Source organism: Diceros bicornis, chromosome 19 (genome assembly GCF_020826845.1).
Source record: "Diceros bicornis minor isolate mBicDic1 chromosome 19, mDicBic1.mat.cur, whole genome shotgun sequence".
Taxonomy (NCBI): Eukaryota; Metazoa; Chordata; class Mammalia; order Perissodactyla; family Rhinocerotidae; genus Diceros; species Diceros bicornis.
In genome coordinates, this window is record NC_080758.1 from 5,368,482 (window position 1) to 5,385,026 (window position 16,545).

Consider the following 16,545-nt stretch of genomic DNA (forward strand, 5'->3'; position numbering starts at 1 on the left):
TTTTCAAGGCCCAACTCAAATATCACCTGTGTTCTAGGGCAGCATCTCCCATCCCCTCCTTCCTTTTCCAAGTGGAGCTGGTTTCCTACCTAGTTTCTTTATAACTGTATCCTATGACTGCCAGCGTATTGTGGGTTGTTCTGTGTATGACGATCTCTGTTCCCTTGGGAGCTTTTGGAGTCCGGGGACCACGTCTTCCTTGTCTCTGAATCACCAGTACTCTGTCCAATGTTGAGTTATGATTTACTGTTTTCACCTGAAGTTAACCACAGCGGGAAGAGTGTGTTTGAGGTGGATTTGCTACTAACATGCCTTCTGTGTTTGTACTAGATCTTTTGATCCTTTTCTTGATGCAAAATGACCTGTAAAATTTCTTTTCTCTCTTTTTATTAAATTATATCTACAGTACTTTGAACTTGTAAAGCACATTCACCTAATGTGATACTGAAAACATTAATTCGTACTTAGCCTAATTTAAGACAGATTGGTGTCATGTGAAAAGCATTGACGCAGAGGCCAGTGCTCCAGGGTCCCTTGTGTGTTCTTGCTAGAGCATCCTCATCCAATTTATTTTATGCCCCAGCCTGTTTTAAATGATGAGTATACTGACCGTGTTCATTATTTTTGGTAGATAACCCTAGAGTAACTAGTTAGCTTAGAGGAGGGTCAATCTTTTTTTCCCCAGAGCTTTAGGTTCTGGGAATATTTTTCTGGTGGGACTTTTAATCAGGGAAGAGTTTTTCTTTTTTTCTACTTAGTCACCTAGCATCAGGGTCAAAGGATAATAGATTTTGTTATTCTTTGCAAATGGATCAGGACCTCATTGAAGAGGAGCCAGTCTCGTCTTTGGATGTGTGAGCTCAAGGCTCCTGCTTGAGAACCGCTCTGGTTTTGCTTGGACGGTGGAGAGCTGTCCATCTCTTAGCTATTTAGCTGGATTTTTAAACTTGGACTGTCCCCCTGGAGAGCAACAGAGCCACAGGGACGTTGCCCACACAGTTCAGGGAAACATGGCGGCATGTGGGTGTGCAGCACAGGGACGGGGTGCTGAGCATGAGGTGTGATGGGAGAGGCTACCCACCCCTGCGAATCAAATTAGCAGTTCTTCCAAGCCCTTCCCCGACTGGTCTTAGCTTTAAATTATTTATCATCTTTGCTAAAGGGTCAGCGACGTCCTGTGTGGCAGAACCTGATATGTGGCAGAAACTTAGAAAGCAGCTGCTGCTCAGAAGTTCGTCTTAGCATAGATGGCAAATGAAGTCCATCACCATCAATATTGTTTTTCTTAATTTTTATTTTAAATTGAGCCAAGAAGCCTTGAAAGTATTATTAGAATCTGTTTTCTGAAGAAGACTTTGCTTTTCTCCATTATATTAAGGTTTCATGAATGGAGTAACTTCTGTTTTCAAATGTGAGAAAAAATGAAAAAATTTGAACAAGGACTTATATGTTACTTCATATTTCATTTCTCCCTTGAATGCTTAAGGTTCCTGATGTTGCCGAGTGACCTGGACTTGTTGGGTCTCAGAGTAATCGACTGCTCATAGTATCACCACGTAGACCTCAACTCCTTTTTCCTATGGACAGCTGCCAGACAACATGCCCTGTTAGCAGTGGCTAGAAATGTAAATTCTAGGAAATTCTTTTTGAAAGCAGGAGTCATTTTATGTGCTACTGCTGCTGTCAGGAGGCATGGCAAGCTAGCTTGGCAGATGTTTACCATTCACTCATTCAGCAACTTTTATTGAGTGCCTGCTGTGTGCCAGGCATATCAATGAGTCAGAGATTTTCACCCTGGGGGTGGGGGCGAGGGCGGGGGAGTGTGCCAGCTGAAACACAGTAAACTGAGGAAGTCAATGTTTTGTGTGCTAGAAGGTGATAATTCTCTGGAAAAATAGAGAAGTAGATCAGGGTAAGGTGGGGTGTACATGGCAGGCTTGCAATTTCAAAATCAGGTGGTCAGGGAGGACCTCGCTGAGAGGATGAAGGAGCAGAGATTTTAGAGAGAAGGAAGTTATGAGAGAGGACATCCTAGGGAGGAGCGTTCTGGCAGAGGGAGCTGCTGTGCCACGCAGTTGCCCTTAGCCAAGGAAGCACTGGAGTGTTTGGGAAGCAGCAAGGAGCTGTGTGGTTGGAGGAGAGGACAGTGAAGGGGGGAAGGAGTGATGGCAGATGAGATGCCAGATCATCCCTGCTGGCCCCAAAACCCTCCACCCCCCGGGGGCTGCTCAGGTAACAGTACCTGATATGTCTTTCTCTTTTACAGTAGTTCTCCTCTGGGGACGTGTGGCAATGTCTGGAGACGTTTTTGATTGTCACTGCTTGGGGAGGGGGTGCTGCTGGCATCTAGTGAGTTGAGGCCAGGGATGCTGCTGAACATCCTATAATAATGCACAGCCCTCACTACAGAGAATGAACACATCAAGAGTGCTGAGGTTGAGAAATCCTGCTGTTATTATATAGTTTATCAGCTGTTGCTTGATTGTTTGTCTTTGAAGACTTAATAAAAACAAAACGTTAAAACATCATAGGAAGGGGTTGTTAATCACAGTACCTGGTCAGAATGCCTTCACAATTGAAACTGAAATAATGCTGGCTATTCTCACTCACTTTGTGGGAGGGGGATCCAGGTCTTGCTTGCATGTGCATTTTAGTAAACTGGTGCTTCTGTGGAGTAGTTCAGGAAATCTAATACATTGTTTATAGGTAAATAGTAATAATCTCACTGATACCATTAATTTGGACTCAAGTAGGATTTTCTTATTGTGAAAGGGGCCAGGATGTTGATCTACACAAGGGAAAATGTTTATATGTATATATATGAAAAAGATTTTCAGTACTTGGAATAATAGGCACTATTATTTGCATATGAATGTGATGATGTTAGTGGGAATATTTTCCTTGGATTATATCAACCCAGTATCTTTCAGAAGTCAGTCATTTGTGTACTGCTTTTCTTATTTTTGCTTTATCAATATACCACCTGTATTTTTCTTTGTATCAAATAACTTCTTTTATCTAAACACATTTTGGAAAACTTGTACCAGTTGCTCAACGTGAAACTTAACCAAAATATTGTAAGACAAAAATAAAATAACATTCTTAAATTCTAGATAGACACAGTCGCATGCAAAAGATTCTGAGCGTGAGACCTGTTCTGTTCTAAAAAGAAAGACGAACCAGTCTTAGGGAAGTGTTGGAGACACACTAGGGCCCAAAGGGAATGTGCTTTGATGTAATCAGGGAATTGAGAGGGTAGTAGTTTTCCCACTGTGTGGCTTAGTGACATTTAATGTACCTTGCATGTGTTGCACTTGTGGGGGGATATGCTGTCCCAAGCTGTGCATACTTTGAGGCCAGGTAACTGGCTGTACGTTTGCAGCCTGGCTGGCTAGGGTCAGAGCTGCAGTCTGAGAATGTGGAACCAACCAGTGATGTCAAGGAGGCTGGTTCTCTTTGGCTTTGATTGGCCACCGGCGGTCTGTTAATGCAGAACTGGAACTCTCCCAGAGAGGTACAGTTAGATAACCTGGTTCTTTGAGCTGTAGAGGACTAAAACTGTAATTCCATTTCTTAAAAGAAAACTAAATAAAACCCCCTATAATTCAGATTTCTTACTATTTCAGATGAATTTTACACATCTTTCCTCTCTCTGCCCCTCCTTACGTACTTAATATGAATTACCAAAATTTAAATCTACTATATTCGTTGTTAGGATGATATAATATTTTTGATTAACTCATGCACTAAATATTGAATGTGAGGATTCGTTTATTTTGTTTTAGCAATTATATGATAGTTTTTGATCTGCTTTCTCTCTTTTCTGAAACTAAGATCTCTAATTTTTGCAAGCAGAAGTGAATTAATGTCTTGGTTGCATTATAACTCGGGTTGGGGGTGCAGCTCCAGGTGGCTTTAGGCTAATTGCTGCACCTCATGTTTGTTTTTGTGGAAACTAGATTTTCTCAGCTTCCTCAGGGGCTGCTAGATGCTCATGGGTTGAATCCTGGTAATCAAAGTCTCAGGAGACTGATTCCTACAGACACCAATATTTGTCAAGTGTCTGCTGTGTGCCAGGCGTTATGTGATGCCGTCCCAGGGTTTAATGGGCCTGCGGGTCTGGCTGTGGAGGCAGAAAGTCTGCTTAGAGTTAGTAATGCACCATTTTGTGTAAAACGTTGAAACCTGACAACTGTATAATTCCGTTTATTACCTTCCTACTGTGTGTTATAGTTTTTATTATATGGTACATCTGCATATGTTATAAATTCCACAATGTGAAGTTATAATTTTTGCTTTGTATTGCTTTAACCATCATATATGTTTTGAAGAAATGAAGAGGAAAACGAGTTTTGTTTTTTTTTTTAAACTTACAAATTTACCGTTTCCAGTGCTCTTGATTCTTTTTGAAGATGGTGTCTGAATGGATCCGTTCTTCTTCAGCTGGCAGCACTTCCTTTAGCATTTCTTGTCGTCTCCATTGGCTGACTGTGTTTGAAAGGGTGTGTTAAAAATAAACGGTTAGGTTTTTTTCCCCTAATCTGACAATGTCTTTATTTCATCTTCATTCCTGAAGGATATTTCACTGGATATCAACTTCTGGATTGACAGTTTTTTCTTTCAGTTCTTTAAAGATGTGATTCCATGGCCTTCTGCCTCCACTGTTTCTGGGGAGGAGTCAGAGATAATTCCAGTCCTTACTCCTTGTATGTAGTGTTTGTTCTTCTTTCTACTTTCAAGATCATCCTCTTTGGTTGTCAGCAGCTTGACTATGATGTGTGTAGGTGTGGTTTTCTGTGTGTTTACCTTCTTGGGATTTGCTAAGATCCTTGATTCTGTACATTTATTTCTTTCACAAATTTAGGGAATTTTGGGCCATTATTTTGTCATTTCCATTCTGTTAAGTCTGCTCAGTGAATTTTTGAATTTCAGTATTGTTTCAATTTTAGAATTTTTATTTGGTTTCTTTATAGTTAACGTTTCTTTGCTAAGAGATTCCTTGTCTTCTCGCTCATTATAGACATATTTTCCTTTACGTCCATAAGTGTTTTATAATAGTTGCTTTAAAATCCTTGTCTGTAATCCCAACATTTGGGTCCTTTCGAGGTCAATCCGTATTGATTTTTTTCTATTTTAGCTAGTTCATGTTTTCCTATTTCTTTGTTTATTGAGTAATTTTGGATTGTAACCTGGATTTTGTGAATATTGTGTGATGTAAAACCTCTGGATTCTGTTATATGCCTCTAAAGAGTGTGGATTTTTTTGTTTTGTTTTGTTTTGTTTTGTTTTAGTAGGCACTTAAATTGACTGAGGTCAGACTGTTACCTCTGCCTCTCCTGTAGTGGATAGTATCCCAAATCTCTGTTCAGTTCTCTTAGCCTCAGCTATGCTCTGGAGTGTCCACACAAATGCATGGTTTAGGGGTCAAGCCAGAGTGTGGGCTGAGTTTAGTGCAGAGGCTTCCCCTCTCTGATGTGTTCCTTTCTGAGAATCTTCCTACCCCAACCCATGCACACTTTGTAGTGGCTATGGCTGCCCTGAACTGTAGAGATAGAAACATAAACAATATCAGTAATGTGCTCAGTAACTTAATAATAATAATAGCAGCTGATGTTTTCAAAGTGCTTTTGTGTGTCTGATGCTATATAACTATATCTAGCTGTCTGTCTTTTTGTCTATCCGATGTTGTTTAATCTACATTACAACAAGCATCTGAGTTAGGCATCCATTTTAGTGTAAGGAAACTGAGAATTGGAGAGGTGAGATATTTATCCAGAGTTACAGACCTGGATTTCAGAATCAGGTATTTTGACTCAAGGCCCCACACTCCTATTGATTATATGTTATGCCTCTAACGTCTTTTAAGTGAGAGAGCTGGGATTTTTCTCTATTTTCTTTAGATGCTTTTCTTTGCCATTGGTGTTCTATAATGCGTTCAATTATGGATTTGTTATTAATCATTCAGTTCAGGATTTTTACTTCTTCAAATTGAATATGCATCATTTTTTTTTCCATTCTGGGAAATTGTTAGCCATTCTCTCTTTGAATATTGCTTCTGCCTATTTTCACTAATCCCTCCTTCTGGAATTCCTATTGGACTTATCTTAGACTTGAGCATTCCATTCTTCATGTGCCTTAATTGCTGTCCTATATTTTTCAACTCTTTATTTCTCTGTGCAGTGTTCTGGGTGATTTGTCAGATCAGTCTTTCAGCTCACTAACTCTCTCTTGAGTTGTATCTAAACTGCTATTTAAGCCAGCTACTGAATTTTTAATTAAATGGTCTCTATTTTTCATTTCTACTTGGTTCTTTTTCAAAGGTGCCTGTTCTTCCCACCCCTCACTCTCTGTTTTCATTATGGTATCTTTTTTTTTTTGGTAAGGAAGATCAGCCCTGAGCTAACATCCGATGCCAATCCTCCTCTTTTTGCTGAGGAAGATTGGCCCTGGGCTAACATCCATGCCCATCTTCCTCTACTTTACATGGGACACCGCCACAGCATGACTTGACAAGTGGTGCGTTGGTGCATGCCCGGGATCCGAACCGGCAAACCCTGGGCTGCCACAGCGGAGCGCGCGCACTTAACCGCTTGCGCCACCGGGCCGGCCACTACGGTATCTGTTTTTTAATCCTGCTCATTCTGTGCATAATTATTTGATAGGCTATTTCAGATTTTTCTAATATTTCTAGTCATGGGGTCCAAATTCTCATTTGTTGTGTCTACTAACTCTTCCTCTTGAAGGTTTGTAACCATGTACAGTTTGAAATTTTTTATTGTCTGTTTTTCTTCAGCAGGGACTGCTTTCTGAAGTTGCATGCTTATTGGATTGTGAAAGTCTCTTTAGATCAGCTGCTTGTTTGCTTCTGCCGGGATGCCTGGGATTGGAATAAATCTGGACAGTGATCCTCTCAGTAGTTCCGTGTGGGGCCCCTGCCACACAGGAGGTGTAAATCTGGACTCTACTCATAGGTCATACAGGCCATTGGTTCTGATTTCTCGAGAGTGACTACCCCTTCCCCATTCCTACCCTAACTGTAGTCCTCTTTCCACAACTGTCTTATATTGGGGGCTTGGTTTCAAATTCACACCCATATGTTTTATCCCCATGTGGGCGTCAGAAATCTAGTGCCTTAGACCTGTAAATAGGTCTTAAATGTTGACCATAGGGTGTCAACTTCTGCTGTCTACTCTCACCTTGATTTCTATCTTCCTTTCTGGCACTGGGGAGGTCCTTCTTGCCTTCCTATATTTTTAAATATTTTATCTAAATTTCTATGTTTTTTTTTTTGGTGGGGGGGGATTCCCTTCTTTTCAACTCCGCCATAAGTTGTTTGGAAATCCCAGGAACTGGGGTTTGAATGTAGTGTCTAAAGCCAATGCTCCTCTGATAATCTACACTGAGTTAGGGTAGAAATAATGGGGATGGAAAAAGGGGACTGATGTTGGAATAGAAATCAGAGTGTCAGTTTATTTGTTATAATAAGATGATTATTTGTCTAGAAGGCTAAGATATCAAGGTCAGTAACTTCCCACTGGACAAAGTCTAGAGTAAGAACTTGACAGTGCTTTTTCAGCAGCATTCAGGGACAAATAGGACCATACCAACAAATATAAATAGCCTGGCAATTTTAAGATACATTCCTGCATACCTTTAAAATGAATTGAATGTTTGCCTGACTTCCTGTGGTCTCATAAGTACTGTGCTTTCTCTGGATCTGAATCGGAGTTCTGAATTCTTGTTAAGATCACAAGGTCACTTCATAAATATGGAATCTGAGTAGAGGAAGTTAGGTACTGTTAAAAGTTGTTTTCATTACAGCAGTGCCAGCAACTTGCCAAGTGGATACAGTCTCACTTTCATGAGAGGATAGAGGAATAGACAGTCTTCTGCTCATCTTCCTTCCTTCCTTCTCTCCTCCCTCCTTTCTCTCCTTCCCTCCTTCTTTCCTTTTTTTTGTTTTTTTCTGTGAGGAAGATCAGCCCTGAGCTAACATCCATGCTAATCCTCCTCCTCTTGCTGAGGAAGACCGGCTATGAGCTAACATCTATTGCCACTCCTCCTTTTTTTTTCCCCAAAGCCCCAGTAGATAGTTGTATGTCATAGTTGAACATCCTTCTAGTTGCTGGATGTGGGACGTGGCCTCAGCATGGCCGGAGAAGCAGTGCGTCGGTGCGCGCCCAGGATCCGAACCGGGCCGCCAACCTGGGCCGCCAGTAGCGGAGCGCGTGCACCTAACCGCTAAGCCACAGGGCCAGCCCTCTTTCCTTTTTTTAAGTCACGTTTATTGAAGTACAAGTTATATATAATAATATTCACTGAAGTTGAATTTGTTAAAATGAGTCTTAACAAGTACATAGTGTTGAGTGACCACAACCACACAACCACAATCAGGAGACAAAACATTTCCAGCACCCCCAAAAGTCATGTCACACCTATTTGCCGTCACACCTTTCCGCACCCCTGATCCCAGGCAACCACTGGTCTGCTATATATTACTATATTTTTGTCTTTTCTAGAATTTCGTATTGGCAGAATTATGCAGTATGAAATCTTTTGTGTCTGGCTTCTTTCACTTGGCATAATACTTTTGAGATGCATCTATGTTGCTGCATATTAGTAGTTCATTCCTTTTTATTTTTGAGAAGTATTCTGTTGTATAGATATACAACAATTTTTTTATTCACTTAGCAGTTGATAGATATTTTGGTTATTTCCAGTTTTTGACTACTATGAATAAAGGTGCTGTGAAATAAAAATAGAAGTCTTAGTGTAAACATATGTTTTCATTTCTCTTGGGTAAATACCTAGGATTACTGGGTCAGATGGGAAGTGTGCATATATGTATTTTTAAGTAACTGCCAAACCATTTTAGGAGCTGTACCATTTTGTGTTTCCACCAGCAACGTATGAGGGATCTGGTTGCTCCATATCCTTGCCAACATATTTAATATAATCAGTTAAAAAAAAAATTTAGACTTCCTAGTGTGTGGTCGTATTGTCTCATGGTGGGTTTTTTTTTTTTTTTTTGTGAGGAGGATCAGCCCTGAGCTAACATCCATGCCAATCCTCCTCTTTTTGCTGAGGAAGATTGGCCGTTGGCTAACATCTGTGCCCATCTTCCTCCACTTTATATGGGACACTGCCACAGCATGGCTTGACAAGCGGTGTCTCGGTGCACGCCCGGGATCCAAACCCGGGCCACCAGCAGCGGAGTGTGCGCACTTAACCACTACGCCACGGGGCGGCCCCTGTCTCATTGAGGTTTTTTTTTGTGAGGAAGATCAGCCCTGAGCTAACATCCATGCTAATCCTCCTCTTTTTGCTGAGGAAGACCGGCTCTGAGCTAACATCTATTGCCAATCCTCCTCCTTTCCCCACCCCCCGAAGGCTCCAGTAGATAGTTGTATGTCATAGTTGCACATCCTTCTAGTTGCTGTATGTGGGATGTGGCCTCAGCATGGCTGGGGAAGCAGTGCGTCGGTGCGCGCCCAGGATCTGAACCCGGGCCACCAGTAGCGGAGTGCGTGCACTTAACCGCTAAGCCACGGGGCTGGCCCTCGTTGTGGTTTTAATTGACATTTCCCTGATTGCTAATGATGCTGAATACTTTTCCTGTGCTTAGCTGTCATTTGTGTATCTTCTTTGGTGGGATGTCTATTCACCCTATTTTTCCTATTTTTAAAATTGAGCTCTAAGAGTTCTTTATATATTCTGGATATAATATATATGGTTTACAAATATTAGATAAAATAAAAAATATTTCCCTATTTTTAAAATTGAGCTCTAAGAGTTCTTTATATATTCTGGATATAATATATATGGTTTACAAATATTAGATAAAATAAAAAATATACTATTTTTAGAGCACTTTTACATTCACTGCAAAATTGAGCAGATGGTACAGAGATTTCCCATGTACCCCCTGCCCCTGCACATGTGTAGCCTCCCCCATTGTCAACATCCCCCACTATTTAAAAAATTATTTAAAAAATTTCTCATTATAGGATTGTCACACATTTTGCTAAATTTATCACCAAGAATTTCATATTTTTGATGCTATCATAAGTGGTATTTTTAAAGTTTTGATATCAAATTTTGTGTTGCTAGTATACAACTGCTTTTTGTGTATTTACTTATATCCTGCAATCTTGTAAAACTCACTCAGTGGTACTCGTGTCTTCCTTTTAATTTCATTAGGATCTTCTGCATGGACAGTTATGTTTGTGAATAGACAGTTTTACTTTTCCTTTCCAGTCTGTATGCCTTTTATTTTATTTTCTTGCCTTATTGCTGTTTTATTTCTACATATGCTATAAACTCAATAATGTGTTGTCCTTATTTTTGCTTTAGTAGTCAGGTATTTTTTACATAGATATTATAAAATGAGAAGGAAATGCTTGTTTGTATTTACCCACATATTTACCATTGCCGACCCTCTTCTTTCATTTGAGGAGCTTCAGATTTCCATCTGCTATCATTTTTCTTCTGTTTGAGAAGCTTCCTTTAACATTTCTCATAGTTCGTGTCTACTGGCGATGAATTCTTTCAGTTTTTGTTTGTTTGAAAAAGTCCATGTTTCCCCTTAAATTTTGAAAGATATTTCTCTGAGCAAAGAATTCTTGGTTAATGTTTTCTTTTCTTTCAGTACTCTAAAGATATCTTTCCATCTTCTTCACTGAGTGGTTTTTGACGTGAAGTCTACTGTTAATCTTTGTTTTTTTAATGGAATGTGCCTTTTTTTCTCTGACCGCTTTCTTTATCACTGATTTTTAACAATTGATTATGATGCCCCTTACTGTCATATTTCATTATGTATATTCTGCTTGGGGTTTGTAGAGTTTTCTGAATCTGCAGGCTTATAGTTCTTATCAAATTAAAAAATTTTTCATCCATTATTTTTCTAAAATTTTTAATGTTTTCTCCATCTCTTCTTTTTTCTCTTCTTTCCTTCTGGGACTCCAATTACACATATGTTATGGTGCTTGATATTGTCTCCAGATAACTGATGCTTTATTCTTTTATTTTTTCCATTTTTTCTGTGCTCCATTTTAGATAGTTTCTATTGTTATATCTTTGAGTTCTCTGATTTTTTTCAGTTGTCTGATCTGTTAATTTCTTTCGGTTTATCTTTTGATTCATTTATTGTTTTTCATCTCTTAAATTTACATTTGGGTCTTTTTTTTTTTTTGAGGGAGATTGGCCCTGTGCTAACACCTGTTGCCAATCTTCCTCTTTTTCTTTTTTCTCCCTGAAGCCCCAGCACACAGTTGTGTCTGGTCGTTGTAGAGTTGTAGCTGTTCTGTGTGGGACGCCGCCTCAGCGTGGCTTGATAAGCGGTGAGTAGGTCCGCACCCAGGATCCAAACCTACAAACCCCGGGCCGCCGAAGTGGAACGTGGGAACCTAACTGCCATGCCACCAGGCCGGCCCCATTTGGGTCTTTTTTAATATTTCTATTTCTCTCAACATCATCGTGTTTTTCTGGAATATATGGAGCGTTCTTTTAATTGCTGTTTAAAGATCATTTTCTATTCCCTCATCTCTGACATTTTTGGGACTTTTTATGTTTATTCATTTTTCCTGGTTACGGTCATATTATTTGGCTTCTTTTCATGGTTGGTAATATTTGATTGGATGCCAGACATTAAGAATTTTGGGTTGATAGTTGTTAGATTTTACTGTACAAATTGTATAAATCCAATAATGTTGGGTTTTGTTATGATGTGTAGTTACCTTTCTTAGATTGGGCTGGATTCCATTGAGGCTTGATTTAAAGCCCTGGTAGGGGGTGCCTAGAGAAGGCTTTAGTCTAGACTGATTTAGCCCTACCCCTAAGACAGTGCTGTGCATTACAGGGTCTTTCTCCTCTGGCTGGTGGGAACAGGCTGCTCCTCACTGCGTGGGAGCCCGGGGAAGGTCCTGCTGGCTCGCCTCTGATGGCTCCTCCCCAGCCTTGGTAGTTTTCTCTTGCGGGTGCACCGATCAGAACTCAGCTAAAGCTTCCGGGGGGCTCTGCTGACCTGTGCGGCTCCCTCTCCTGCAGAATCTCACCACCTTGTTCTCCTCACACTTCCTTTTCTGTAGCTGGGGCCCTCCAGGTTGTCAGCTGCTGCTATCTCAGGGCTCTCCTTGTTTGTCTCCCTTCTCTGAGGGATCCTAGTCCTGTGCTGCCTGTTGTCTAGTGCCTGAAAACTGTTGTTTCATTAATTTTTTTCTGGTCTTCTAGTTGTGTAAACCATGAGAGTCTTTTACCATCTTGGCTGGAAATGGAAGTCTCTTGCACCTTCCTTCACGTGCGTTGGAGACCATCACCCTTTCCTCTGGCCTTGTTGTTCTTTCTGCCTTTATCTTAGAAGATTTTTCTGCGCATCTGTTGAAAGAACACTGGGCTGGAATGGAAAATATTTAGGTTCTAAGAAAGCAGTTCTGCCACTGGCTTTGGGGGCACATCTATTTACTATTTCTCTATAAGATGAGGAAATTTATCAAGGCATGTTGCAAGGTTCTTTCTTGCTTCTTTATGATTCTATATTGTAACATTCGTTTTTATCGATATTTGTTGTCATTCATTTAAGTTTCTTTTGGTGGTATCGTTCCTTCGTGTCACTACTTTTTATTGAGCATCTACTGCTTGTCAGGTGCTATACTGGGTGCTGGGGTTATAGCACTTTCATGGAGCTGGCAGAGCGGCTGAGGGACAGACATGAATAGTCATAAAACCTGGTGCCAGCACCTTTGCGCGGAGTGTTAGGATAGAAGAGCCCACAGCTCCAGGAGAAGCTATAACCAGAGATTGGCCTTCTCCCAAGGGTCAGGGGAGGGCTCTTTGGACACAGACCCAAGCTGGGGCAGCGGGTAGGGGGTAGGGGTGTAAGAAGTGGGAGTGTCTCAGGCAGTGGGGACAGCATGTACGAAACCATTGAGATGAAGGATTTTGGTGCATTTGAAGAACTAAGGGAAGGCCACTGTGCCCGAAGCCCAGACAGGGAGGTGGGAGGGATTTCTTTGGAAGTTAAGTTTGGGTTTCCTCTCTGGCAGTGTAGCATAGTGCCAGAAGTCCGACTCTTTGAGTTCAAATTCTGACTCTGCCACTCTCTAGCTGTGTGACCTTTGGCAACTTGCTTAACCTCTCTAAGCTTTAGTTCCCTTAACAGAAACAGGGGAATAATATGGTTGTTCTCAGGATTTAATGAACTACTGCTATGCAGAAAGCTCTGAGCACAGTTTCTGGCTTATAGGAAGTAACCAATAAAGATTAGTTATTATCCAACATTTTATGACTTATGGCTTTTATTTCCTTGTGTGTAGTTAGTGTAGTTTTAAATAGTGTAGTGGAATCATTAATATTCTCCAATAAAAATTATTCTTTCTGGCACTAATTGCGAAGTTCTTTAGTTCTCTGGTAAGCAGAGTATTTTGAAGAGTGCGTGGGTATTTTCTGCTACTTTAAGACTGCAGTTCTTGACCTATGAAGTGCACAGGTGGGCCTCAGAGGATCTTTTGGAGCCTCGATCCTGTATGAAAAGTTTTGAGTATGTATGTCTGTGGACATCAACAGGTTCCAGAGCTATCTGTGACCCCAAAAGTTTAGGAACCACTGCTTTAGACAATGTTTTCAAGTCCACTCCAGCCTGGATCCGCAGCACTCTGTAAATATCTGTGGGGTGGAGGCTGCGTGTTTCTCCTGGGCCCTGAAATGCACCGAGAATAGCTTATACAAATTGCCTGTGATCAAGGGGCTTGGCTGTAACCCAGTGTGGACGTACTCATCCCTGGCAGGGATCCTGCAGCGAAATGACATTTTGATTGTGTCACACATATTTTTTTCTACAAATGTATAATTCTTTATTAAAATTCTCTAACTGTTGTTATAGTGTAAATTTTTAATAAGCTCTAATTACTAGCCTAAAAGAATTAGTTGAGGAAAAATGTGGTTGGATTTTCAAAGAAAAGTAAGCACTTAGACACAAATTTGTCATGTCTTATTTTAAATTCTAATCAATTACTGCCAAAATTAACTGTGGTTTTCCTATCTGCCAGGTCGGGACCCTCTGCTTTTTTGCGCCAGTGGTGTTTCTCGCCCAGTTGTTTCAGTGCAAGGGGTGGTAGGGAGGTGTTTACACCCCTGAAGTGTGGGTGCATGAAGGGTGGTGGCCAGGGTCAAGATTGGCCAGACCATAAGGGGCCAGGTCCCACAGGTCTTGACATGCATGAACTCACTTTTTCCAGCATCCTGATGGGGCAAGGGTGGGGTTTTATATCCACCCTACATATGAGAACATGGAAGTGTAGACAGGTTAAGTCACTTACTCTGGTCACACAGCTAGTAAGTAGTAGTTGGGAGATTCATTCCATTCCAGGGCTATTTGGCTCCAGAACCCATGAGCTCAGTCACCCCAGTGCTTTGGAGGGAGGAGGGTGCCTGCCCTCCGTTTGGGATGCAGGGAAGAGCAGGCTTAAGGAGGAAGAGTCAGACAGTTTGACAACTGGCTCATCTTTGGCCAGTGTGAGTTGGAGGAACCCCTTAGACATCCACGTGGAGGGGCCTGGTTGGGTGTTGCCAGGCCAGGGCTGTGGGTTGATGGGAACTGATGTCATGGAGTGGATGAAGCTGTATGATGAGTACGTTTAGGACAAGACAAGACATCGGGGGTACTTTCTGTCAGACTCTTGCTTATAGGGTCAAACTTGTTTTTCTTTTGACCATGTTAAACCTGTTTACATAAAACTCCCCAGCCATTTTTCATAGGGGTGAGCTTCTTTGTTCCCTTGTTTCTGAGTTCCCCGATAGGGGAGTGGTCCCTATCCATGTTGATTAGAGGTGGCTTATGCATCAGACCAGCAGCACTAAAGGAAGGGCATTTAGCTTTTCTTTATGACTCTGGTCTTATCACTCTTGTCTTAGATTATAAACCTGCCCACTTCATTTTAGATGAATTGTCAAGTTTGCAATACTCAGAGGCTTCAGATGGAAAGGGCTGTGAAAGAAAGCATGCTACAAGGCCACGTCTTTGCCCAAGTGTGACTTGTCACAGTTGATACACACTTATGAGTGTGGTTCTTCCCTTTAGATGGATTTGAAGACTATGGTCCAGATTGTGACAGCATGAGGGTAACGGCCTTCTTGGACATTCCAGGCCAGGATCACCTGCCTCCACTCACTCGCCTGGAAAAGTATGCTTTCAGCGATAACAGCTTCAACCGGTAAGCTCAACCAGTCCTTCGCACATTTACAGCCCTCTGTTGTGTCTGGTTTAAGCTGACAGTGGAGGCCACTTCTCTGTGACAGCTCTGAGGGACTCATGGATGAGGTGGAATGCGGGCTGTCTCCAGGATGCTAGGACTCTGTCTGAATGGCACCATTTTATTAGGCTTTTCCACTATTCTTGTTACTGGTTTACTGACCACCTGGTAAGCCAGGAAGGAAATGGTGATGAAATTTAATGGTGTTTAAATAATTAGGATTGCTAGCTGGGTTTCTTTCCCGTATGCAGTACTCAGAAGAGTAAATGCATCGTGTAGAGAAGCATCAGTTGGAGGATTGCTCACCCATTTTGCTTTTTCCTGCACCGTGCTTCGGGGACTTGCAGGCAGCTGTCCTGCCATATTCTGTTGTCACTCCTTATGGTGCTGGCAGGATTCTACCCCAGGCTCAGACTATGCCTCTTACTTTCGGCAGCTGACCTTGACTCTTATTTCGTTAAAGAAGCAGAAACTAAGGCATCTCTTTCGATTTACGATCCGCCTAAAGCTGAATCCGAGAGTGTTCTTCCCTCCTGTCTCAGAGGGGGAGGTATCTCTCTTCTTGTCTCCCTTCCCCCATCAGATATGCCTTTGTCTTCTATATCTTCCTTCTCCCCTGTTAGACACCCCTTTGCCTTCCACCTACAAACCCTCGCACGTCTCTCCTTCTGAACAGTCCTCTGGACTTCTCTACCTGCGGACTTGCCTCATATCTTCCCTTAAGTACATCATTCTTCTGTGAAGACTGGATGATACTCACTGAGTCTCTTTCCTTACCTTCCATTCATTCCTACTTTTTAAAAATTATATTCTATGCTTTTACATCTATTAAATCATAGGAGGCTCACAGCAATTGCTACTGAGTCCAATTATTATCCCAATTTTACAGATAGGGAAGTGATGGTACTCTGAACAGTGTCTTGTGATGAGCGGTTCTTAATTTAAATGTAGTGCACGATTTCTCAACTTTTTCTTTTATGGTTAGAGCTTTTCATGTCGTGTATAAGAAATGTTTGCCTCCCCCAAGGCCACCAAGATATTTTTTTATGTTGTCTTCTTGAAGTTTTATTGTTTTACCTTTCAGCTTTGGATCTATGATCCACCTGGAATTGCTTTTTTTATTTGTGTATAATGTGAGGGAGGAGTCAGGTTTCATTTCCTTCCATGTGATACCCAACTGACCCACTGCCATTGACTGAAAATACTCTCTTTTATCTATACTCTTATTGCCACCTTTATATTAAATCAAGTGTTCACTTCTGGACTTTCTAGTCTGCTCCATTGATCTTTTTATCTATCA

General features: G+C 41.3%; 1 protein-coding gene across 1 annotated transcript in view; it reads left to right on the forward strand.

Annotated features, from left to right (window-relative positions):
* LOC131418302 (serine/threonine-protein phosphatase 4 regulatory subunit 1-like) overlaps positions 1-16,545 on the forward strand; it is an 86,155-nt gene that overhangs the window by 18,081 nt on the left and 51,529 nt on the right. Inside the window, 1 exon segment of the mRNA XM_058562413.1 lies at positions 15,074-15,206. Coding sequence (XP_058418396.1) covers positions 15,074-15,206 — 133 coding nt within the window.